General features: G+C 39.4%; 1 protein-coding gene across 12 annotated transcripts in view; it reads right to left on the bottom strand.

Annotated features, from left to right (window-relative positions):
• The window catches only part of TRPM3 (transient receptor potential cation channel subfamily M member 3), a 796,659-nt gene that overhangs the window by 250,668 nt on the left and 518,566 nt on the right, over window positions 1-27,425 (bottom strand). For 11 of the 12 annotated variants that reach the window (XM_058695709.1, XM_058695711.1, XM_058695713.1 and 8 more), the window contains exons 2-3: window positions 2,344-2,423; window positions 785-989 (exon numbers count right to left, since the gene is read on the bottom strand). In XM_058695709.1, the coding sequence (XP_058551692.1) occupies window positions 785-989; window positions 2,344-2,423 (285 nt within the window). Of the gene's footprint in view, window positions 1-784; window positions 990-2,343; window positions 2,424-7,277; window positions 7,306-27,425 lie in introns of those variants that run through there. The other variant, XM_058695717.1, reaches the window with a different exon arrangement.

Below are 27,425 nucleotides of genomic sequence, written 5' to 3'. Positions count from 1 at the left end.
GAAAACTTTGGGGTGTGCCTGAGAGCAGCTACCTCCAACTGTCCCATCCTCAACCAACTCTCTGTTAGAAGCAAGCTTTATGAAATAGAGCATTTCTAGAATTTCTAAAAACATATGGTATATTTTTCTCCTGGCAAAATCTGTCAGCCAAGTAGGGAGAGGTTCATGATGAAAGCTGAAATTTAGAAGCAACAACTCTTAGAAGTAAAATTTGTATTATTTCCTACAGCCTCTTTTCCAAACAAAATGCTTTTCATATGGAGTTCTTCTACTGGGAACATTATTGAACACAGCTGCTTAGAGCAAAAGCACTCACTTTAGGTGGCAAGATCTCTGTTAGAACAGGGAAGGAAATAGTCTGGGATGATCATTTCTACCTTGAATTGAGAGAAATGCTAGTTACTAATAGGACAAAATAGAGACTTACAGGTAAGATTTTTTTTTTAACTGAAGGAGATAGAAAAACATGCTTTAATGGATGAGACCCAGAAAGTAAGTAATAAATAGTGGATTACTATAGAAAGCTTCTTGTTACTATTAATAATAGCAATAGTCACAGTCTGATATAGTATTAATTATTTAAAAAATCCTAGGAGGAAGGTTTTCTTTCCCCCATTCTACAGAAGAGAGAAGAAATGCACAGGGGCAAGGTCGTGAGAGCTGATTGCCCAGCCAAGACTTGGCAGAGGGGATTAAGCCCAAAGACTAAACCTCCAGCTCTTCACCACACCTTTACAAGACATGAGATAGAACTTGGGAAGCAACTGAAGGGTTTTCTGATTACCATGGCTTTGTTGGAATGGCCACCTCCTTGGAACTCAATGGTCCCAAAAGCATCCGTGGGGCTGAGTTGAGTGTGCTTGCTGATGGACCACTTCTCCGACTGGATGTCATTTCGGGAGAGGCGACTTTGATTTTTCTCATTCTGAAGAACGGAGACGCTAGGAGTGAGGCCCACATGCTGGCCAATCAGACGCCCGCAGCAACACCTGCAACATAAGAGGTCAAAACGAACCCCCTGGATCAGCCATTACTGGAGAAATCTACAAACCATAGTGAGCCAGTCCATTCTTAGGCAGAATCCCACAATACGGCTATACCAGGCAAATAGTGAACCCAGGATTTACCCGACAGAGATCTTTTCTTTTCTGCCCATTTTCGTTTTCCTTCAGCTGTATAAGCTGTAACATGCCTCCTGGCCTTTGCCACCCACCCCTTCCACATCTGTCATACTGTTTAGGATTGGAGCCTGCAAACAAAAGTCCTATAGATTTTTCTACTTCTCACTCCTCCCATCTATCAAATCTTGCACAAAGGCCACTGCACAGTTTTGAGGGAAGAATTTTAATATGTACATTTAAATAAGGACTCTCACTCATATGTGAGTCACAACCTAACTTGTCTTTCCCCAATTGACATTCACTGTCAAATATCCAATACTAAGAATAAAAACCTACAGCTTACGCATTCCTGAAATAATGGAAATATTATTTGCAAGATCTTTGAAAACAAAATTCACTACTTACATCAAGAAAATGTCTTTCATACTTTTCCACCACCATTATAATACTGATACATATGTTTCATGCTTCACTAGTACCACGATTATAACTATTAATGACAATACTGATATATGGTTATCATTTATTGAATACTAATAATATGACATTCCTTTTAGGAGTAAAATAGTGCAGTTTTGAAGGTTAGGTAATTTGCTCAAGGTTACACAGCTAGTCTATAGGACTTTATAGTCTATATTTTAAATTACTTGATTATATGGCCTTTTCATAAAGGCATTTCCAGACAGTCATATGTTACTTCATCCCAAATGCTTCCTACCTAATATGCTGTTAATCTTTAAGGCAAAACCAGGAAGGTAAGTAGGATAGCAAAAGGTAAGATTAGTAGGATATTAAAAACGTACTTGGACAGAAATCTGAAGGTCTGCAGTCTAATTAGTATCCTTCTAGGAGTCTTTTATTTAAAAATACCTTTTCATTATGGCAGGGAATATTGGTACAAACTAAGCATTTTGATGAAATGCTTGAAAGGGAAAATGAATAACCATACTAAAAATATATATAGCCCACTTATAGACAGCGATTAATTCCTTCCCAATGGGTATCTGTTATTTTGTACAGGCTCTTAGAGAATTAACTGCAGGTGCGACACATTATATGGTGTATACATATAAGATTGTTTCAGAGATGTCCAGCAACGATTAAAAAAAATGATCTTAATTTGACATTGATTCCCTTGTAATGCATAGTGATTACTATTATAGTTTTGTTCCCATAATTGCTACTCTGTGTTCTCACTTTATTATAGAGACAGCAAGATTACCTATGGGGGTCTTTGGTGCTGGGTATGATGTGAACACATTCTCTTTTATAAAATGCTCTTTCTATCCAGGATTTCTGAGCCTGAAAAAAAAAAAAAAAAAAAAGGAAAGGTGAATATAACCCACAAGTATTTTTGAGTAGGAAGCAAAAATTTCATAATCACATCATGATTCAGTATCTCATAAACTGAATTGAAATGATAGTTACTTCAAACATAAACACTGCATATAACAAAAACCAATGACTGCCAGAACCTGTTGACTAGGTTAACATTATAATATTGAGTCAAAGAAAAGGACCATTATAAAAAAAAATGGTTAGTGATGGAACCTTATACAGATTCTTAAAGTTTTTTTGAAGAACAGAAAAACAATGCTAGTTATGGAGATAATGAAAAACACAGAGCAGTATGCTTATATTCCTGTACCTAACAAATATTCAGAGATGGGAAGAAATATATATGAATAAGTATGAAGTTCTCGTGGCTAACACTTCCATTCGATTTTTCTTATACAAAGAAAGAGAAATGGTAAGAGAATTATATAACTCAAGAGCCCTAATCCATCATGGTGTTTTTCCTAAAATCCAAATTAGCGGTGCTTAAATACAGAAGGGGAAAAAGGAAATGGAAACATAGGAAGATAAATGTCTTTATCACAGTCAGAAATTTCACAGGTAATGCCTTTGGAAGGAAGGAAGATAGCACTTTTTCTTTTCTTTTTATTTCCACATGTCTTTAAGTACAGGAAATACAGCTTCTTAGAATGGGCATTGTTGGGACTGTCTGCCCAGAAGTCCAGCCACTGAGATTGGTTCCCAGAAGGATAAAGAAAGTTCCAGCAAATTGTACCATCTTTGGGGCGCCTGGGTGGCGCAGTCGGTTAAGCGTCCGACTTCAGCCAGGTCACGATCTCGCGGTCCGTGAGTTCGAGCCCCGCGTCAGGCTCTGGGCTGATGGCTCGGAGCCTGGAGCCTGTTTCCGATTCTATGTCTCCCTCTCTCTCTGCCCCTCCCCCGTTCATGCTCTGTCTCTCTCTGTCCCAAAAATAAATGAAAAACGTTGAAAAAAAAAATTTAAAAAAAAAAAAAATTGTACCATCTTTGTTCCCAAGCATAGTGTCCATCGTGCAGCTTTTACCAGCATTGGAAAGAGTAGAGGAGTCTCCCGTGAGATCCTATAAACTACTCAGAAGATTCTTTCTCTAAGCATTTAAGAGGGAAGTTGTTGGAGCATCCTGTAAGGTTACTTCTACATGACATCATCTTTTCTCTAACACAGTATTAGGGCTAAATTCATACCCTTGAAATATACAGGCCCAAAGTGCAACTTAGTGATTTGCTTGGCCTCAGTGACCAGTGTTGACTGTTACAAACCACCATGTGTGGCCCTAATTGATATTGACTCTGCCAAGGACCTAGACATCTGTATAAACTGTGCGAAGTTCTCATTTGCTCTCAATCCTTAGTCTTGCATCTCCCTCCTCTCTTGTGTGATGGGAGTCTATGTAAGCACGCAGCAGTGAAGGCCATGGTTACCTCATATGACAAAGCACATTGTAAAAGTGGCAACATGGGGGATGCCTGTGGGGTACAAAGGAGCTGCATCCTGTTTCAGTCATGGTCACAAGTGGTCACACGTCACATTTGTCAGGGTTTATGCACCGTCTACATGAAGAGGAGCACCCGTCCTGTCTCAGAGATCCCTGGGTCCAGGTGGCCCTCTGCACCTGGAAGGTGCACCTCCTCACACCTCCTCACACCAGGAAGGTAACATTTGCAGTTCTCTTTGTCAGCTAGGCATGAGAAAGGCCCCAGTGTCTGTTCATGGAAATTTTTCTTCTCAAATATATAGGAAAAGCCAGTGGTTGCATCTTTGCAACAGAAATGAGCTGAATGGCGTAGATAACCAGGCTTGATCTTTGTGAAAAGTCTGTAAGTTAAACTATTCATAGGCTGTGATTTTTCCTAGACACTGAATACTTTCATTGATAACATCTCTTGGCAGACAGATGGTAAAAATATTCCTCACTGGACATTTGAAACCAACTTTCCCTACACCTCGGGGAGCAGAAAAGGGAGAGTGTAATTCCTTTCTTCTTTGTGGATCACTTTGGCTAGAATTCAGAAGGATCTTTTGGGGAAGCATCTGCAAATTTGGGGGAGTGCTAATCAATACTCCCCGAGACACAGCAGTATCATGAATACAGTGTGAGTTCTGCTGTTAGAAAACGTGGCATGAGTGGGACTGTACGGCATGGACAAAGTCACATAATTTTGGGCGTCCTCAGCTTTTCTGATCTATAAAATGGGCACAATAATAATAGCTGACACACTGAGTTGTTAGCATTATTATTTGGGTACCATGTTTCATTTCAAGAAAAGGGACCGCTGGGTTGGTTCTGGTACTGAAAGTTCTGACACACGTTCAGACAAGAGCACTATGAACCCTGCTCTAACAGAACTGACCTCGTTTGATCTCTCTCTGCCTGGAGGATGATCAGCCTAGCTGACCACTAACAAGGTATACAGAATAGTTATTGAACTTCCCTGAGTCTTTTCTATAACATAAAGATAATTATAGCTACTTCAGAGCATTGTTGTATTTACTGAAGCACCTGATTCAAGGAGAACACCTGGAACTCAGTAGGCACTCGATACTTAATATTATGAAGGGCTCATCATGTGCCTGGAATTGTGCCATATACATGTATCATCTCCATAGATCCTCATAAGAATGCCATGAAGGACGTGCTACTATTATATCCATTTTACCATTGAAGAAACTGAGGCAGAGAGATGCACCAAGTTTAAACTTGGACAGTCTGACTCCAGAGTTCATACTCTTCTTACCCAGTCTGCTAAACTGCCTCTCCAAATCACACATTATTGATACTAAATACCCTTGATCTGGGCAGTGCCATCTGGGCATGCCTGGGAGCGCCTTGGTATTTGGACAGTGCTGGACTCCTAGAGGCATAGCTTAGAACTAGCCCATACTTGGATCTTTCCCTCTTTCTATCCTCACACATAGAGTAATAAACCCTCCACTATCTGTTCTACCTGTCCCCTGAGGATAAAGGACTGGGGAGGGAGATTAGGAAGACCGCGTAATAGAAGCAAGAAGTAAAAGAAAGAGAATCATTATAACAAACGATCCTCTAACAAAGAAATGTAATTACAACAGGATTCACAACATGAGAAGAGGGGGGACCATGGCGGATGAATTAGACTTTTCAAGGACACCTTGATTATTTCTCTCACTCATGGATCCCAGTTTCAACTTGGATGGTCCTGCAAGGTCTACTCAGAAATACTACATAGAGTTGCCGACTCTACTTAGTTTCTAAAAATAATGTGACTTGTTGCAGTTTAGCACCCTCATTGCCTTTTCAAAGGTGAAAAACCTACCTCACTGTTAGCAAAAGGAATGAATATCAGTTTCCAGTTTATTACAAGCAGATTAACAATTCCCCTTGTAAAGGCATGGAAAATTGCAGGGGCAGGGGAGGAAATGTAATATAAAAAAATATCTCCAACATTCATAATTGAATTGGATTCTTTTAAGAAGAAATTTATAATATATAATAGAAAGAATGCATGTAAAACACATGAATTAGGAATTCTACAAAGTATATGCATAACTGACTACGCTCTTCTGTGGGCTTTGCTCTATTGTGCTTTTTATTCAGGTTTTCAGTGTGGGTAGATCTTAGATTTTTAAAGTTATTTTCTTGGAGAGGGCAAATTTAAAGTATAATCATAGTTTAACTTGTTCCCTAAACTAATTCCCTTTTCTTTTGTCCCAAGGCTTTGAACTGCTCTGTGTGAGTTTCATACTTGCCCTCGGAATCCAAGTTAGTTAGCTCAGAATGGCTATCCTTGTTGTTAGAAAGCATGAAATAGTTTTGACATGCCATGTTTCTCATTGACCCTTTAATTCTCTTCTAACGCAAAACTTCAATGGACACTACGCGCTAAAATCTTTTATTTTTAAATATCCTTCGGAAGTCTCATGTATTCTTAGAAAAGATGGCTTCTACCAGACCTTAGAAAGCCACTTTGTACGTTCTTTTCTAAAGGTAGAATGGTCACATCGCCATGACTGAGCTTGTGAAGGGCTATTTTCTTTCTTGTCTTTCTGCATTATCAGTCATGTGTGATGTGTAACAGGGAAGTGGTTTCAAAGGCTAATAATTAAAGGAAATAATACTGAAAGCAAAAATGAGGACATTCACATTTTGAACAAAGTATAATGATTACCCTCAAAGAGTAAAGTACTAACTTTGAAAGTAAAATGTACAGTCAGTAAAGAATAAAAACGATAGAAACAAGCAAACAAAAGCTGTAAATATTGCCTTCAAAAGAAAAAAAAGATTAAGTTATTTCACTTAGGCATGTTTCAATTCTTTCTCACAAAGGCTCTGCTACAAACATTAATTCCCCAAATTACTCTGATGCTTCTTACTTCCGACTCCCCACCAGCTCCAGAATCAAGAACTTCTCCAGGCAGGACTGGTTTACAAGCACATACATCAAGTATGCACTAAATCTTATTCAATCTGTCTCCAGAATGTCTTGGAAAGTGCTACCGCAATCCACCCTAGAGCTGGATAACTTAACAGAACGACAACAACCCAGACCAGTAACCACAAGATTAGAAGAGAAAAAAATTCGCTAACTTCAGAGGAACAAATTACAAGTGAAATGTCACTATATTCCTTCTTTGGAGACTCTCCTGTTTCAAATGCACACTCTGTCCTGATCAGAACAAAACCCCAAAGACCCAAAGGTACTGTGTGCCTAGGTTCATTTTTGACTTTTGCTTTCCTTCAGCATCTCCCTGGGCATTCCTTTGGTCTTCCTGCAGGCCCCCCCTCCCCCCCAATCCACTCCTGGGAGGCTGAACAAGAAGAAAACGAGCTGAAATCATTTTACCTGAGCACTGACTCTTGGGTGGCGGCAGGGACAGTCTCACGAGCGGCGCCTGTTGCTTTCATTTTGCTGCATCTGGGGCTGGTCATCCCGTTAATAATGCTCTTATGACCGCCCACTGGAAAAAAAGCCACTTGCCCAGCTCTTCCCCCAAGAGACGTTTCAAGTAAGCAATGAACTTGGGCAGATTAGTCCCTTGGAATGTGCCGCTTTGGGATTAGCCTCACTAAGAATCCCATGGACATTCCCTTGCAGCCCTCAAATACTGCTTGATTTGAACATCTAATCTGACGCCAGAAGAAAAACAAATCCCCGGAGAGATCGGATTTAACTGGCACAAGTCCTGACAGGCTCTCCCCCCTTGGCTTTTTCCATTTTCAGAGAGAAGCTTTCTGCAAGTGCGATAAGGTGTTCTGAGTTCTGAAAAGTTCAACTTGGGAAAGCAAATCCTTCTAAAGAAACAGTGTATTAATGCTCTGAGTGGTTCGAACACACAAGGGGCATTGTTCATTCCTCCCCAAAGAATGGAATGATAGCATTTCTTTAAAGAGGAGCTGCTAAAAACTCTGAATGTTTCAAAGGACTGGTCTGGTCCCTGAAAGGGAGCACAAGTAGAATAAAGTTGGACTTTGTCAGCGTCTTTCCACAACTTCTAAAATGTCAATAAAATGATAAGACTTGTCTGATCACACCTCTCATCCTTGGCCCCTCCCTGACAATTGCAAATGTGTGACTGGAAACCTACACTGTCCTGTTTCCCTATGAAAAAGAGATGAGCCGGGTCCATTCCAGATCATGGACGCAGACTTTAGGCAGGATGGTGTCTGCCTGGGGTGGCCCGACTGGGAGCTTCTGGCTCACACAAAAAGGTCCCTTTCAAACATCATCCAAGAGTGAATTTTTTACCTAACAGTAGTTCTTAACTAGATAAGTGAACAAATTGGGAGAGTAAAGAGCTCTGATTTCAACAAGGCAAAAATACTTTTTAAAAAAGTAAATATATAAGAATTTCATCTCCAAAGGATTTATCTCCTCCCTTCCAGAGAGAAGCCAGAGCAGAGGGGCGCCTGGTTTTGAGTCCCGAGTCAGGCTCTGCACTGACAGTGCAGAGTCTGCTTGGGATCCTCTCCCTCTCTCTGCCCCTCCCGGGCTCTGGTGTGCTCTCTTTTGCACGTGCGCGTTCTCTCTCAAAAATAAGTAAACATTAAAAAAAAAAAAAAAAAAAAAAGAGGTCAGAGCAGAGAGTTGGTATTTATGGTCAACAATAGGGACTGTAAATCTGTGAGGGCAATGCCACTTTGATCTTTTATTTCCCTGAAAATACCTAGTATGTGTTAAGAGAACATTCACTGGTAGTCACAGTGTGAACTGGATGACTTATTCCAAACTTGGATGGAATACTTAGCCTTCTCCTGGCCTCTCTGCTGTTTCCAGGATTGATCTCCTTCAAACTCCGGTCTCTCACATACCAAGTTCACCCCAGACACAAGAGTCAATAAACTACCTAATGACATTCAACTGAGGATGCAGTAAAATCAGCAAGACGTTCAAGTGAAACATCAGACAGAGCTTCAGCATTAAATGTGTGATGGAGAAGTCCCTTCGCTTGTCTTCAGGAGCTGGCTACAGAATAGTGACAGCCTTGGTAATGTGCATCCCCTCCTTTCACGCAGCAGTAACACTCCTATGCATTTTATTCTCAGGGAATCACCAGAGATGTGAGCCACAGAGATGTTCACTGGGTCTTTATTTATAACACAGAAAAACTGGAAAAAGTTCAGCAAGGGGAAGCTAATTGAACTAGGCTCATGCTGTTGGATGATGATCATAATCAAGTTTCAGAAAACTAATTACATAGAGAAATACATATTTTCACATTCTTGTGTGAGGCAAGCAGGCATAAAAGAGGAAGTGAAGAATAATTATAAATTTTAAATACAGACAGATATGATAGGTAGGAAATACACTTAAAGGGGAGACTAATTTTTTATTTTTTTTAATGTTTATTTATTTATGAGAGAGAGGGAGAGACAGAGTGTGAACAGGGGAGGAGCAGAGAGACAGGGAGACAGAATCAGAAGAGGCTCCAGGTTCTGAGCTGTCAGCACAGAGCCCGATGCGGGGCTCAGAATCACAAGCTGGGAGATCATGACCTGAGCCCAAGTCAGACTCTTAACCAACTGAGCCACCCAGGCGCCCCAAACTGGAACTAATTTTTATTTTCTTCCTTTTCTTTTTCTAGATTTTCCTAAATTTTCCCCTCTAACCATACATTTGTAGCCATAAAACTAAATTCTTTGTGGACAGATCTCCAGATTTCTTAAATTTCAACTATTAAGCTTAAGATGACAGGAATTCACTAAGAAGAGTAGTTCAGGAAGTGACTTAGGAAGAATTCAGTCAAAAGAGAGGGCACTTGGCTGGCTCACTTGGTAGAGTGGATGACTCTTGATCTTGGGGGTTTTGAGTTTGAGCCCCACGTTGGGTGTAGAGATTACTTAAAAATATAGAGAGTGGCACCTGGGTGGCTCAGTTGGTTAAACATCCAACTTTGGCTCAAGTCATGATCTCATGGTTCATGAGTTTGAGCCCTGCATCAGGCTCTGTGCTGACAGCGCAGAGCCTGGAGCCTGCTTCCGATTCTATGTCTCCCTCTCTCTCTGCCCCTCCCCCACTCATGCTCTGATTCTCTCTCTCAAAAATAAGTAAGCATTAAAAAAGAAAGAAAGAAAACACAGAGGGCTCAGTGGGGAATAGTTGGAAAGAAAATTTCTGTATGGTGCTGGATGAGACTTCTCGAGTTTAAAGGAGGTGGGGGAAGGAAGGGATCAGAGAAGAAAAGGAAAAAGACAAGAAATGGGAGAGAGAGAAGAGGAGGAAGGTTGGTGGGCAGGCAAGCACCTGAGAGACCAGAAGCTGGTAGGCTGTAGACTATCTGTGTGACTGAATGAATTTGTTAGAGATGATCCCTCCAATGTAAGAAATATTTTAAGATTTCAGCTTTCTTCAACCCCCTTCATCATCAGATGTTACTTCAAACCTTCATCTGATTTACTTTAAATCTTGAATTCCCTCCCATTCACACTGCCCTTGTATTGTTCTTAACTCTATTCTCTCTCATCTTACTTATATATATTTTTTTTCTTTTTGCTTCTTTTCCTTTATAGAGGGAAATGTTTGATAGGGACCAGAACATGTGGCATCTTCCACGAACTTTATACCAAAGACAAAAACATTATCTTTAGAACCATGAGCATTTTTGTTTAAGAGAATGGGAAGCCCCAGGTAAAGTCAGCACAGAGATGCTTTCACAAGAGGCCGCAGATGATCTCCAGGACCCTTTGATTTGAGAAGGTAATTAGTTCCACAGAGACTTGTAGCTCTCGGCCATACTGTCCATATGGGTCTTTTTAGAATCTCTTATGCATCACCCAACAATGCAACTCCTGACAGGGTACATTTCTAGCCTGTTTCAGATGTAGTTTACAGAGAATATAACCTGAATACTAACAAGAGGAAACCACAAGGGTAATGCTAACTATGGTTGTTCTTTACGTAGTGGCAGAATACATCATCCTCCTAATTCATCATTAAAGAAAAAGATCATGCTCAAATAGAATATACTAAAAACTTTCCACTGGTACCTAAATCAATTTTAAAAATGGAAATCAGATTTTCTACAAGCAGCAACTAGATTTTGACATGAAAAAAAAATGCCTATTTCACTGTCATAAAGATGTCCAAAGCATTTACTTTTTCCTGGAGGTCCACATTTGACAACAGCAACAAAAAGAACATGATGTGGAGTGGGAGTCAGCAAACATTTTCTGTAAGGGGTCAGATGGTTAATAATTTAGGCTCTTTGTGGCACCATTTATCTCCACCATCGTAACAGCAGAGTTACCAGCAGAGACAGAGCACGAACAGCAGAGGGGCAGGGAGAGAGGAGGACACAGAATCCAAAGCAGGCTCCAGGCTCTGAGCTGTCGGCACAGAGCCCAACACAGGGCTCGAACTGACAAACCGCAACATCATGACCTGAGCCGAAATTGGACACTTAACCGACTGAGCCACCCAGGCAACCCTTTGATGGGCGTTTTTAATAGCTGGGTTTATGTTAATATATAATATATATGCAGTGGCTAAACCTGTACTTTAACAAATGCTATTCCCTGGGGACATGCATTTTCCCTTTTGGAGTTGGGAAAAAATGAGTCTGTTAAAAATGTTTAATAAATTAGAATAAAAATCATTTGTAGATCAGAGAAAAATCATGATGTATCACAAAAGTGACTGGAGTTTGGGAAACACAGGAACAATCCTTCTTAAATGTTCCTTGTTTTCATTCTAACGCTTGACAATAAACACACTGTGGTCTCTAACATTTAGAGTCGCAGTTGACCTATAAAGTAAAAATAATGCTAGAGAAACATCACAAAGCCAGCTTCCTCCAGAGCGTGCTGCCACCAGTATGTTCTTCTAAAATAATCGATTAGAACACCCCTCAGTCAGTACCCTTCTGTGGCTCCCCATCCCCTGCATGATCATGGCAGTTCAGTAATTAGAACCTTTAGGAAATGGCTTTGGAGGTAACTTTATTACAATCTCTCCCTTTTCCTCCAAATCTTTGAACACATTGTGCCCCAGCAAACTAAATTATTGATTGTTCCCCTAATGTACCATGTTATTCCACACTTCTCAACCTTTGAATATGCTGTCCCATTTGCCTGGAAATGCTAAGTTCTGGGTTCTATACTTAGTCAATGCCTCTTCGTTCTTCCAGACTCTGTACAAAGTACTGTGTATTCTAACAGGCTCGGCTGCCCAGTGCCAGACACAATGAATCACCACAACTACTATTCCACTTCTGTACCTCACCCCTACTTCCATTAGGGGAAAAGTCATACGGTATATAATTATTGATTTTCCTGTCAAAATTGATAATCATTCATTGTCAATTTCCCCTGTAAATACTCAGTACTCCAGGTCTGTTATGGAGAGAGAGACAAAGACAGAGTGCGAGCAGGGGAGGGTCAGAAAGAGACGGAGACACAGAATCTGAAGCAGGTTCCAGGCTCCGAGCTGTCAGTACAGAGCCCAATGCAGGGCTCAAACTCACAAACTATGAGATCATGACCTGAGCCGAAGTCAGATGCTTAACCAACTGGGCCCCAATTTCTCATTTTTAATAAATCATCTTTGGGGGAGAATTCTTCGTGCCCTGAAATTATTTATACCAAAATTCACATTATAGCCTCTACAACTTAAATCATAGACACCTTAACATAAAGTTAAATTATATTTTTATTACCAGATTGGGAAAAAATTCAATAAGTTATGCTTTACAATTATAAATGAAACTCATTTTTTATCAATAGGTAATGCTGTGTAAATTATACTTAAACACATTCAAAATTTTTATGTAGACGTTAATACAAATATATATAGGAATGTTAATCTCACAGGCATTTTCATAAACCACTTAAAAATATGTTTCCATGTTTCTTTGGAAAATTGTTTCCTCATCATAAAGCAGCTAATCACTGCTTGGCGATAATACATCGTACTTATAAAGAATTTTACAGTTCACAGAATGCTTTCATAAATAGCATTTCATGAAATATTCCCAGGAACTCCATAGCTACTGTGTTATCCTGAGAAACCCAAAGTCTTGTGCTCCTATTGGGGTACAGTGAACCCTGCATCTCTTTATATTTTGTGGGTGATTTTAGGGGTGCTGAATGACCTTTTTCTTCTCTGTAGTGCAACAAGGATGTTGTCATCATCCTGATCTTAACAAAAGTATACATACTTCATCAAGCCTAACAGACTTGAAAATTTGAATGAGGAAGTAGATCTCTATTTCAAAACATCCCATTTTTAGTCAAGGATTAGCCACTTGTTTGAAAGTAATAGCTGTGTCCATAGATGGTAACATAAATACTTAACAGCCACATACATACTCTCAGGGACTTGACTGCCTCCATCGACAGAAAAACAGAGCTACAGTAGTGCTGACCCCGTAAAACTGCTGTACGTCTTTTAAGAGATAATGATAGGAGAAACTTCAGAGAAGGAGAAAATGAAAGAAAAACTCACAATCAACAAAACTAGGAGAATGACACACTCCACAAGAGCCAGGATGTTTAAAATGATGAGTCATTCGTTGGAAAGAAGTGTCGGTGTAATAGTGTGGGTGCACAAATCGTGGCGGGGCGGGGCGGAGGGGGGTCTGTATTCATGGAGGCTGCTCCCATGGGAAATACAACTTTGTTTTCTATCAAGTAAATGAGGAGCTGGAGCGAGGTGAAGTCCTCCTTTATGCCCTTAATTCTGTTTACCTTACTACTCATTCCTGAGCTGTTCTGACTTTGTCAGGAGCCAAAGAAATAGGCTGAGTTGTGAAATGGAAACATTTTGTGTTATGTAGAAATGTGGAATTTACATGACAAATAACATCATAGATTCAGAGGCTAATTTCTATTTTGTTTACCTCTCTTGTCCTGGAAGGACCAAAGACTTTGAGAAGAGGGTAAGGATGGATGGGTAGCTGTAGTTGTATTTGTAGTAGAATTCCCACATCAGGATTCACTACTAAGGAAGCCAGTCCCCTTTCTCTGTCCCACCCTCTGTGTGTGTGTGTGTGTGTGTGTGTGTGTGTGTGTGTGTGTGTGTGTATACACACACATAGATAAAGTTTAAGATATAAACAAATAGAGGTATCTGTGTGGCTCAGTGAGTTGAGTGTCTGACTCTTGATTTCTGCTCAGGTCATGATCCCAGGGTCATGGGATCGATTCCTGCATCAGGCTCTGCACTGTGTGTGAAGCCTGCTTAAGATTCTCTTTCTCTCTCTCTCTCTCTCTTTCTCTCTCTGCCCCTTTCCCCTGCTCACACTTTCTCTCTCTCAAAATAAATAAACATTAAAATATACATACAAATACATATTTGTATTTCTATATCTATCTCTATAATACATAATATATTCTATATTACCGTTTTATGTTGTATTCATATTTTTATATTACATTTGCTCTTAATTTTGCATATTATATTTGTAAAATATATTTTATAATTATTAAAATATATTTGTAATCCTATATTTACATATATTTATAAATATTTTTATATATACATTTTGAAGTTACTTTTAAAATTCTTATCATTCTAACTACTTTAAAGTATTTTGATTTATCTGAGATACTGATTTATCTTAATCAATGAGTGATTTCCGTTCTCAGGTCAAACTCTTTACCCTCACGAGGGAAAGACCTAAATCTGGCTGTGGGATTTTATTCCTAAAATTCTGATTGTCTTTATCCATTCAAAGCTGTCACGAGGCAGAGCCTGGTGGAAGCATGACTGATCAGGAGTCCCGAAATACACATCTCAGCCATGGCTTGTTGGTGACCATGTGTGTGATCTTGGGGAAATGACTCAATCTTGGTGATCTCGTGGGTCAACCTCAGTTCTCAGAGCTGGGGACTCAGCGAGTCAGAACCTGACAACTTTGTTGTGAGTCCCTCATTAGTGTCTACAGAGTACACGTAGAGGCGTTTTGAAAATGAGGGGTTTTTTTTATTTTAATTTTTGCAAATTCGTGGAACCATTATTCTTTTGATAACAAAAATGTAGCAGAGAGCACACGGTTTTGTGCCTACTGAGACAAAGTACATAAGGAGATTTGAATTAATAAATAATCCCTTAAAGAATTCTCACTAGATGCCAACAATTCTTAAGAATGCCCCCGGTTTAGCAATCTGGCACACATGAGAAGTTCTAATTCTGTTTCAGTAAGATTCCAAGTATTATTAAGACATTATTACAATTAATTAATATTTGACATTTCTAGTTCTGCCATTGGGAGAGTTTTCAAGACCAGTTCTCTTCCCTCAGCCACCACCAAATGATAAATCAAATCTTGGGGATCATTCAGATCAGAATATGCAGACTGCCTGTGATTTGTACTTTTTTCTAAAACCTAACAACCAAGCATTATTTAACTGGAGAGACTGAGATCAAATCAATCTCATTTTCATCATCAGAAGTGAGTTATAAGCGAACAGATCCAGCAATGTCAATGTGAAACTTCCAATTACTCTCTGGAGATGAAAAATTATTAGGTGTTAAGTTAATGCAGCATAGGTGTATTTCTGTCTGATAGCCATCTTTCTCTAATTACTAGATTGTTAGCTAGAAAATAAAACCATCCACGTAAATTCAGCCTCTGCTTATGTTGTACGAAAGTTTTAAGATGGTTCAAGTTTATTAGGCCTAGCTTCAAAATACTGTCCTTGTCTTCTCTTACATACTCAATACCAAAGCTCGTATCTTTTTCATTTATTCTTATCTTTGTATAATATAAAATCTCGATGGAAGATTTTAGGACCTGGAAGATATAAATACATATGCTAGCTTTTTCTAAATATATTAATTTAAATTTGATGCACCTAGAAATGAACACAAATTCAAAAGTAGGTATAAAAAATGACAGTAGGTAGTACAGAAATACAGATTCAATCTCCAATTTGTGTTCCATTGGATGGCAGCATGATTTTTTTCTCCTCTATTTTCGTAGCACCTCACCTCACTCTAATGTAGAGAATTCCAATCTTTGAATATTTGATACCAAAATGAATGTCTGATAGCAATATTCTTTTGAAAGAAGCTATGCTAATAAAGATATTTTATTTTATTTTTAATTTTTAAAACTTTTTTTGTTTATTCATTTTTGAACGACAGAGAGAGCACAAGCAGGGGTGAGGCAGAGAGAGAGGGGGACACAGATTCTGAAGCAGGTTCCAGGCTCTGAGCTGTCGGCACAGAGCCCGGGCGCGGGGCTCTAACTCACGAACCACGATATCATGCCCTGAGCTGGAGTCGGACGCTCAACGGACTAAGCCACCCAGGTGCCCCATAAAGGTATTTAAAAAAACACACTGTACTGGCTTCCTAATTTGTCCCCCTCGCTGTCCATCTAGCATGAATCTCTTTTTCCCTCTTAAAGAGATTTTCTTGGAGCAGTTTTAGGTTTGAGGAAAAATTGAACAGAAGTACATAGAAGACTCATTTTTTCCCCACCCCCATGGTTTCCATCTTATTTAACATCTTGCACTGGTGTGCTACATCTGTTCCAATTTATGACCTGATATGGATACATTTGCCCTAACAAAACCCACAGTTTATATCAGGGGTCACACTTTGTGTTGCACAGTTCTCTGGGTTTTTGCCAAATGCATAGTATCATGACTCCATCATTGCAGTATCATGTGGAACAGTTTTAGTAATGGCTGTTTAAAATAATGAACTGGCTCGTGACATTCCCTGGCCCCCAAACCATCCAGCTTGTCACTTGTCACTACTTCTAGAAGAAAATCTAGATCCTCAACTGGTCCTCAGTCTTGCATAGTTTCCTCATCCCCGCTCACTCCCTCCAGCCACACCAACCTCCTTTCAGATCCATGACTGCTCCAAATAAAAAGACAGAAGAGTAAAAATGTCATTAGTCTTTAATTTGAATACTACTTTTTGAGGAAACTTGAACAGATAATATTCACCACCTGGGTGAAGGGGGTTGTGGACGATTTAATGTTTCAATGTTTCAAATGTAAATTTTCATAAGCAGCAATTCTTTACAGATTTATTTAAATAATAATGTGATCTAAGATTCCTATTGGCACATGACGGCTAAGTGTAATAAGTGTTCAGTAAGCAAAGTCAGGTCATTAACGACTGGGAAATCATGGAGCAGAGATGAAGTATCCTGATTCATCTACCAACTTAAACTCCAAACCCTAAGTTTGCAAGAGATGTTCGGTCCTTTCCCCAATATTTAGTAAAACTTGGGAGCCACACCTTTTTTTTGCTAGCTCATGATGTAACTGCAAAGGAAAGTCATAAATATATACACACACACTGTCTTTTATTCAAACAAGTATTTATTTTTCCTTTTCCTTTTTGTTTTGAGTACCACAGGGTCATACTGATGTGGACATGACTGTTAACTACTGACCCTCCCTGAGGTCCCAGTAAATGAAGAACAGTAATAAAGTAAGGGACACATATAAATGCACACGTATGCATTTTGTCCCACTTGGGATCCCAGAATTAGTTATTTGAAGGTGAATTATTATGAGAGAGGGTATGCATTTCACAAATGTACAAATCCAACATTTCATAAGGGAGAACCAGGTAGAGAAAACAGCTGTCTGTGCTTACAGTTCTCAGGCAGAAATCTTTCAACAACCATTAAGAATAAAACATAGGGGCACCTGGGTGGCTCAGTTGGTTGAATGTCCAACTTCAGCTCAGGTCATGACCTCGCGGTTCATGGGTTCAAGCCCAGCATTGGACTCTCTGTTGGCAGTGCAGAGCCTGCTTCGGTCCTCTCTCTCTCTCTCTCTCTCTGCCCCTTCCCAGCTCACACACACTCTCTTTCTCAAAAATAAATAAACACTAAAAGAATAAAATTAAAAAGAACAAAATGTAAAGAAAAGCTTTGTTGCGGAGGTAATTACACTTCATTAAAGTTGATGCTACCTAGAGCCTGACTCTGACCACTACAGGGAGAATTTGAAAATGGGCCATCAGACCTGCATTCGCTTATTTCTTAATTAATTTACATCAGCATTCAAGAACATCTGTTGAACACTAAATCATGCGCAAATGTTTTTTAAGCTGCAGAGGAAGTACAAAACTTTACGAAGACCCTACTTTTCAGTTTATGCTGTGTTCCAGAGCAATGCTTTTCAAATGATTTGTGGGGAAGGATCATTTAAAGTAAGTGTTCAATCCATTAAAAACTTTTTTATAAAATGCCCTAAAATGATGATGCCTGTGGACTTTGTGGTAGTGGCGAATCGCTGTAAAAATTTCTAGTTGTTCATTCTCAATTTTTGCCGTTCTCTCATTTTTCACAAGCAGGTTGGGGGCTGGCACCAGCTTGCAGACCGTAAGGCACCACCCAGTTTTGGCCAAGAGAAGTATCTGAGCTGAGTCTGGCAGACAGCTGGTGCAGAATAGACACTTAAATGATTTTTGTTGTGTTTCGAATTAATTAAATTTGTCCTTCACCATTTCTATGATTTCAGGGAGGTGGCTTCAATTTAATTACCTATTCCCATGCTTTCTACTTCTTAAGATTTAGCTTTAATTTTCCTTTCTTCTGCTCTTTCCATCTCCACAATGGAAAAATGTTCCCTCCTGAGCTGCAAGTATGTACTTTTCTTTCCCTGCTTGTTACCACTTTCTGTCCTTATTGATGGTGCACAGTTATTTTATATCCTCACATGCTCACTTAGGGCAGTGGCCATATCTACTTACCTTTTTACTCTCTTCCCTTACCCCAGTGCCTGGTCCCTAATAGACTCTTAAGAAATATTTGTGAAAAGAGTGGATAATACTATATAGTTATCAAGAAAATAGATCACTCAACTGTGGATGGAGCATTCTTTAAGATGTTCATCAATGGACACTTTACTCTTCTGTTTTCCTGACATGTTCTGCACCAATGGAACCGTCAAGTCTTCAAATACTGGGCAAAATGAACCCATCGGTCTTAAAGTATTGCCACTGAATTGGCTGAGTGATTTACTGGATCACATGTTCACACACACCATGCAGGGGCATGCGCGCGCGCGCACACACACACACACACACACACTTCTTTTTGTTGTTGCTGGGATCTGGTAGACACACTCCAACCCCTGCTTTTACCAATTCTGCATTATGGAAAACATACTGAAAAGCAGTGAAAAGAGAGAAATATATAAAAATGTATTAAGTCTCCACCCTTCCTTTTGTTGGCATTAAAGCTTACTAACATATTTGAAGAACAATGGGTCCATACTATCATTCTTGAATGTCTGGAAATCATATTTTTGGAGTCTAAGGAAAAAAATCTTAGAAAGTCTTTTGATTGCAATATGTTATTTTGAAGGTACAAGAAGTCTTTTCTTAGTGTTAGATGTCATTATTTAAATCCAACCATTTGTTAAGTAGTATAATTGCCCATCAATTATGTTTTCCCACTGAATTTAGATGTTATACCACTTTTCTGCTCAAAAATCTTCAAGTCATAGAAAATACAGGCTGATGTAGATGATACGAAAAATAATTATAGTCGTGTAATTCAAAATAACAGAGAAGATCAGAACCTTTGTTTCTTAGATAGCCTTTAAGTGATGGTCCTTGCCAGCCTCTATTGTATCCAAACAGAAAGTTCTGCATTTACTGTGTTAAAAAAATGAAATGGTTCCAAGAGAATCCCAAATAGCTGGATGTTAGTTGGTATTTGCGTATGTGTGGAGTTCTGTATGCCCTAGATGGGCTTATATGATTAATTAGTCCAAATGATTGAGGACAAAATCTTGAAGGGCTTTGTTCAGTTTAATTCTATGGCTCCCTTTCTTTGTGTTCTTCGATGCACAAATTTACCTGCATCTGTACGGCTCTGCTCATGATTTAACATTTAAGACCTAACCGATGCATTCCTCAAGACACTGTTACTATCACCTTGAGTCCCTGTGCCAGGCATCAAAACAAATCATTTGCAGAACATCCATGTGAATGCTAAACCACTCAGTTAGTGATTTGGCTTATAGTCTTCTTTCCTAGAATGCTTAGGAAAAAAAAGAGAGAGAGGCAAAGCAATAGCCTGCTTGTGTTTCTGATTATGATCAGTCGCAAAGTATTCCACTGCCTCAGTTTCTCCTTTTGCAAACCTAAAGCATACTGCCCATCTCTTGTTACCTCCCAAGGGACTGTGGTCTGGATTGATAATGTGATGACAACCCTGGATTCTTTGAGTATTATATGAGGACTTGTTAGCTGCCGCGCTGGCTCGTCCTTTGCAAAATAAAACATTCTTTGAAGTGTTTTTCGTACAACCAGTGGCAGAATTTAAGCAGTTTTATATTACATTCTTGTTTATTCTTGTTTGACTTATACCTAAGTGTCAATTTTCTTTGGATTAAAATGACTCTGTATAAATTAATGTGACTTTAAAAAAAAGCACACACACACATACATGTGACCAACTATTAGGAGTTTTCTGAGTTTAAGTTAACATGGAATTTGATTACACAGTGCATTCTGGGGCTCTGCCACAGCAGGCTGTAGACACCAGGCAGGCTGATTATGACTTAAGCATTGTTTCAATGTGATTTTGCAAAGGATTTCATTTAATGCAGATTAGTAAGTTTATTAAGCTGTTGATAATTGAAGCCTCTTAGGTTTGATAAGTACCATCCAGCAAGGTAGATTAGTGGGGTTTAATTTGTTGCTCTCAAATAGCAAAGACTTAGCAGAATAATTACATCTCCTCAGTTGGGCTAATAAAAGGCGACATCACAATGGTGCTTTTGACCATTTCTGCATTTCTGCAGTTTCCGCTGGAGTATGGCCTTTCGTGTTCTGTGCGTTTCTCGCAGGCGACACCCAGATCTCTCACCTGCAAATTACTTCATTTCTAGACCAATTAAAGATGTGGTCACATGAAACGTGAGCCATGAACACAAATATTCACTTCAGACCAGGCTTCCTTCTACCTTAGTCACAACTTCGCCATTCCCTACAATTTTTCATCCATCCCCTTGTCCAGATTTTAAGTACCTGGAGGGCAGAGACCATCTCTCTCAACTGATTCCTCAGCACCTAGTACAGCATCTGGCCTCTTGAGAAACTCAGTCTGTTTGCCTATCAAATTAATGAATTATCTTAAATAATCATAAAGTATGCTCATGAATAGCATTATCACCAAGGCTTCACATTCTGGGAAGTTAGTCTTAGTGGGAATATAAAGTTGCTGTTGTAGCCAAAAGACTGAGTCAACATAGGAAAGAGATTGTATCAATGAGGGAAATGATTTATTATCTGATAGATTCTTGGCCACACGGAGCATTTAGCTCAAGTCAGTTGACTAGACAAATTAACTTAGTGTCTTAACATGACCCAGTCCTGACTTTAGTTGATTTGGTAGCATGCATGAAGAGAGAGAGAGTCCTCATTCCCCTGGATTGCTAGATCTACCATATTTCTAACAGGGTCACAAACCAGGCAGTGAAAAATGCGACACTGGAAGACTGGACATAAATAATGTTTCTTAACAGGAAATGCCAAAGCTGTTTGAAATGGCTGGAAATGAGTTTCCAAAGTCAATCTTGTTTCTTTTTCTTTTTCCTCTTTATTTCTCTCTCTCTCTCTTCTATCCTTGGATATTAGAACATCAGCAAGACCACAGGTGTGGAGACTGAGTCTTCAGGAATTGATGGTTTATTCTCCCCTGGCTTTTCAGGTAGTTTATTTTTTTCAGAATGACACCCCAAATGTCAAACTTGGCAAGCAATTTTGAGTATTCTGGGAGATAGCATTTTCCTTAAAATTGATTGTGAACTCAATCCCACTTCTCTGTCTCCCACTTGATACTGTTAGTCATAAGAGGTCTATATTGAATTATTACCAAGTTCTCCCTTAAAGATTCTACCATGTGACTTAGCAAGGATGCTTGCCTGTAGGTCGTGGAAACTGTGCCCAGTGACTTTATAACAGTACAAAGAGCAAAAGAGAATGAAACCTGATTTTGCTCCTTCATGTGAGTGAGTAGTGACTTTTTCCTACACTGGGTAGCTTTTAAACCATGGACCCATTTCCCAAGATGATATCCCTAGACATGTATGTTTCCTATACCACAGAATAGAATAGTGACAAACTTCAAAAGGATACATATGTAGGCGTGCTAAAACCAGGAGTTATAGTCAAGTACTCAAGTAATCAGACCAGGGTACTTCTTGGAGCTCTCAGTCAGTGCGTCTCTGTCCACCTGTGGTGATTTTTATTACGACACCACCCCCTCACCCAGCCCCAGTGGTCACAGCTAAAACAGTCCCATGGACCAGTGGTGGTGCCTGACTCCACAGCAAAAAATTGATAGGTGGGCCACTACCATTGACTTATAGATTAGCCCCCAAAGAGAAGCTGATCAATCATATTCCTTTTCTTGGAAATTTGAAGTTAGAAAAAATGAGCCAGGAACCATGGGGAACTAATTGCAAAGAAGTCTTGAGGTAGACAAAGCTCCAAAAAGGCGACCTCCCCTATGCATCAGTAGAGATTGGAGGGGAACACATGCATCATCAGAGTTCTGAATAAGACTTGTGCAGTCAGAAGAAGAAATGTTGTGTATGAGAAAGAAATCAGGTATTCTATGAAAGACAGAAAGAGGGGCACCTGGGTAGCTCAGACGGTTAAGCATCTGACATTTGATTTTGACTCAGGTCATGATCTCAAGGTTCGTGAATTTGAGCCCTGCATTGGGCTCTGTGCTAATAGTGTAGAGCCTGCTTGGGAGCGCCTCTCTCTCTCTCTCTGCCCCTCCCACGTAAGTTCTCTTTCTCAAAAATAAATTTAAAAACCTAAAAACAAACAAACAAAAAAACTCAGAGAGATGGAAAAAATAGTCTTGATTTTTTTCCCATTCCAATTCCATTCAATTTCTAGGCTCACAGTAATTTCCTTTCTCCTGAAGTGACTCAAGTGATTCTTATTAGTATAGCTAGGAAAGGTAACAGGGAAATCATATGAGCCAAAAGGCACCAAAAACCTTGTTTCTTCATAGGTCCCAGATCCAGCTCTCAAGTGCAGCATCTCATTTCATCTATGTGAGCCCCACAATGGAAGAAACTGACATCTGGAGTGGGGATATGACTCGCCCAAGGTCACACCACTAGCAAAGCCAGTATTAAAGCCAACTATTGTAGCCAACTCTTCTGACCTAGATACCAACCACACTAAGTGCACTCCAATCAGATCACACTCCCTCCTCCATGTAGAAGGCAGAGTTGGCTAGCTTCTAAGATTATTATTTCCATCTCTGGAAAGGGGCTAATTTGTAGGATAAGTACAGAGAGGCTGATACATTCTGTTTATACCAGGGGCGGAATCCTAGTTGTTATTTTGCATTTGGAATTACAGTGTCAGCTCTGACATCCATGGGTCTTGGATGTCCCAACATTTCACTTAATGGGACTCATCTAAAGGAACTTGACTTTCGATGGTTGGTCAAGTTGTTTCCTGGGCTGTATTGAAAAACATATTTTAGGGATCTCAGGAAATATAGGGACAGACACATCTTTATTGTCAAATTCATCCCTTTTTGGTCTCCATCTTTTGCCACTGTTGATAATGAAGGGCTTCCTAGGGTGTCGATCTGTATCAGGGTGTGATTTACAATGATCTCTTGTAGGGACAGGGTCCAAATGCAAACTCATCAAATGCTTTTTGACAACTCGTTTTGTATATTCTTTTTGTAGTACAAAAGTTGTGCTGAATCAATGAGGGCCTTTTGGGAAATAGTTATACAAGAAAAAGAAAATACACATTATTTCTAGCCCTGACTCCCACCCAGAGAGAACTCTGATAACATGTTGGCATGTGTTCTTGGTAGAAAAGTATAGGATATCCCAGAAGCCAACAAGACAAATGTCTAATTTCTCCCTGGGATGCAGTGACCTGGTGAAAGCATGCAGAACTGAATTAACCATTCATCTGAGAATGTGCTGACCAGGCATGTGAGAGGCAGGGCTAGTAATGGCCCCAGCACGGGACAAAGTGTGCATGCAAAATGAAGCAAAGGTGTGCCTTACTTCTGGAGAGATGTGGCATTTTATATAAATGCCCCAAATTGTTCCTTTATACAGAAGACACGGCTATGCCTTTGTTTTTCCGAACATCTTAAATGTATTTATGTCCCTACTTCACAGAGATGGGGCCAAATATTATTCTAATATAAGTGATCAAAAAAATCACGACAATCCTGGAGATCATTGTAAGCATTCTGACAGATTAGAAAACAAGTTTAGGAATCAAGGATTTGAGGTCGAACTCCAACTGAATATTACCCCAGGAGTTGTGGAAAATGTGCATGATGGTCCCTGGCTCACAGATTCTGCATCTGTCGGTGAGGGTGGGTCTCCAGCATTTCAAATTTTAAACCACAGACAATTCTGTCAACTACTCTCTGAGATACGACTGCTAATGTTTCCTCTTGGTCACTGGTTGGGATTGGAGTTTCTCAAAGTTGGCTGCTTATGATTACTTAAAATGTGCCAAACACATGGCTGTTGCTTTAGTTCAGTCTTGTCATCACACCCCAACCCTGTAACTATAATTTTCTCAGTGCCTCTCTGCCCTCAGCCCCTCTTCCACCTCGCCAATGAGTGCCATAGAAATATCTTCTTAAACCTAAGTTTCTCAACCCCAGTTGGCATTTGGGGCTGAATAATTTGCCCAGAAATTGGCATTTGGGGCTGAATAATTTGTTGTGGGGGGCCGTCCTGTCCTTGTTGGGCATTTAGCAACATTCATGGCCTCTACCCACTAGAAACCAGTAGCATCGTCAGCTCCAATTATAACAACCACAACTGTCTCTAGTCATTGCAAAATGTCCCTTTAGGGCAAAGTTGACCTTGGTTGCAAACCACAGTTCTTAAACCTTAGGGAAGAATGGGTTGGTGTCTTCTGTTGTACAAATGTTTTATCATGGTGTTCAAACACCTACATGATTTATCTGCAAACCACATTTCCGGCCTTGTCTACTGTTAAACTCCTCGATGACCCTCCCTCTTCACCACATTAGCCCATTCACACCTCTGTACGTTTGCTTTTCCTTTTTTCTCAGGCCTTCAGTATCTTTTCTTTTCTGCTTGCTTGCCAGGAAAAACTGACTCCTTCAAACTTAGCTCAGAATTCATTTTCTCTCAAGTTTTTCTGGATTTTCCTAATTATCTCAACTCCTTCCTTGTGTACCACATGTTTACTTCTGCTGCTACCTAGAACTTCTTCAAACTTGTCCTGCAACCCAAATTTTGCCCATCTCTTTCCCATAGATTGCAAAGACCTGATCTTATTTCTTCCCAGGTCACTAACATGTAGCATAGGTGAAGCACAAGTTGGTCCTTCATAACATCTGTGCAAATAAATTAAAATTTGACATTTAAAGGTTACCAGAGAATAAGCACTTTTTAAAATCCATATATTGTCACTGACTCACCAAGAGTAATGGAAATAAAATTAAACGTGTGTGCTATCTACCTATAGCGTTATACTTAGAGCCATCCACATTTTGGAACATTTAAGTTGCATTAAGTCCTTAACCAGAGTTAACACCAGTAAGAACAAGTGACCAAACTACTCATAAGCAGCCTATACTAAGTAAAACCACCCCACTCCCAAACCAGCCCAAGAGCTATTTTCACTTTAGTGTTTCTCCTTTCTTTTAATAGATCTAAATTATACCTCACATCATCTTTGAAAAGCACTGACTCCGGTAGGAGCTGCGTTAGCACCTTTGGTGGAATTGTTACAAAGAGAACTCCCAAGGAGTTCTAGGTTTTAGGAATTCCTCTATTATTGGCTTCACAATTACAGTAATTGACAACAATTAACTTGTCTGCATTTCCCTCCCATTGCCTAGTGCCCTTACTTGATGTTGCATAACAAAGGCATCCAGTTGACCCTAACCATCCAGTCTCAGCCTCAGGTCTCAAGGGCTTATTTCTACCAACTTAACTACCTGAAATTCAGAAAGAGATGGAGACAAGGGCTTAAGGAGGTAGTGGGGACCACTGAGGAAGAAATAGCTGTGGTGCTGGAGGCCCATGGAGAACTTCTGCTTTCATTCATAAGGTGTAAACATTTTAACCGATAACCTGGAGGAAATAAAACCAAAACAAAGAGGACCTTCCCTCATCTTGGAGATCTGTAATTCTGCCTAGAGTTTACCAATATAGACCGCCTAACTTCTGTCATTTGGATTTCTTTAATCACATCACCTCCATCTAGGTGATTGCGCTCCTGCTTAGAAAGAGAGAGGGCTGAGAACATGAATTCAGGTGACTTAGTTTAGCTTGGTCCAGGTCTTATCAAGTGCAAATTGTGTCACATGCGTAGTTTTCTTCCTAACTTCAGTGTTGAAGTTACAGAAGGAAAGGCGAAGATGATTTAAAATCTGGAAAGATCTCTGAAGAGTTAATTGTTCAATGATAAAATGACTCCTGACTACAATTGTTCCTCATCTAAAGTGCAAATAAAATAGTGGGAAACAATATAAGGAAAAGAAGTATAAAAAATGCTTCCTGTTGCATTTTTAAAGAGCATTTGCAATGGACATTTGATGCAAACCCAATCAGTATAATTTGATGCTATAGTATTTATGTCAATATTAATGCCTTCTTTTTATGAAATATTACAGAAGGGATTTTATCTGAAATGACAAGAAAAAACTTCTGTTAGCAAACCATAAGTTCCTTTTTCCAGTAGTTATGATTCTCATATGATTTATGTCACAGAGAAGTGAGGCAGCTCATACAAATCTCGTATTTTCTTGCTATCTGGTTATCTGTGTTTAGACATCTGCTTTTTAAGTATCAACTCATTTATTTCTTATCACCACACACTGGGTTTGTTCCATTTTACCTATGTATCTAAATACACATATTTAAACTCATGTGTGCATGAAGACTTTAATTTGGTTGGAGGCAGAGATGTTACAAGAGTCTATCAAGCACCATGTTTCTTTCCCATAACCATCATACGATGAAAAATAATGTCAACAATTGTGCAAGTGCAGTATGACAAGTGTGAAAGCCCTAATTGGTCAATTGGACCAGAATGATGAGTTGCTTTTTTTTTTTTTTAAACCAATGTCACTTCTAATCTATTACAACAGTAATGAACAGCCAGACAGCCCATTTCCCACGGATATCTTCAAAGCTCTACAGATTGCCATTTGAACCATTCTTTAATTGCATTTGGCACAGATTGTAGTATGCTCCATAGAACCAAGAAGGCGTGTTAACTAGATTTGGCTATCCCTAAGTCACTATAATGATGAGGCTTTATATGACTAAAGGGATTTAGCTTCAGTCTTTCCTCTCAACTGTTATAACCACCTAACATACAGTAGTTGCCTGAAAATTTGAATTTTTATGACAGTGTATTCACTTTTTAAGGTTTATTGGGTTAATAGGAATTAAGAGTATTTTTTGCTTTTGTTTTTTGTATTTGTTTTTGGTGTGTGTGTGTGTGTGTGTGTGTGTGTGTGTGTATGTGTGTGTGTGGCTCGTCCCATTTTGGATGTAAAATTTTCTGGATTTT

Source organism: Neofelis nebulosa, chromosome 12 (genome assembly GCF_028018385.1).
Source record: "Neofelis nebulosa isolate mNeoNeb1 chromosome 12, mNeoNeb1.pri, whole genome shotgun sequence".
Lineage (NCBI taxonomy): Eukaryota > Metazoa > Chordata > Mammalia > Carnivora > Felidae > Neofelis > Neofelis nebulosa.
This window is presented reverse-complemented; position numbering and strand designations above follow the sequence as displayed.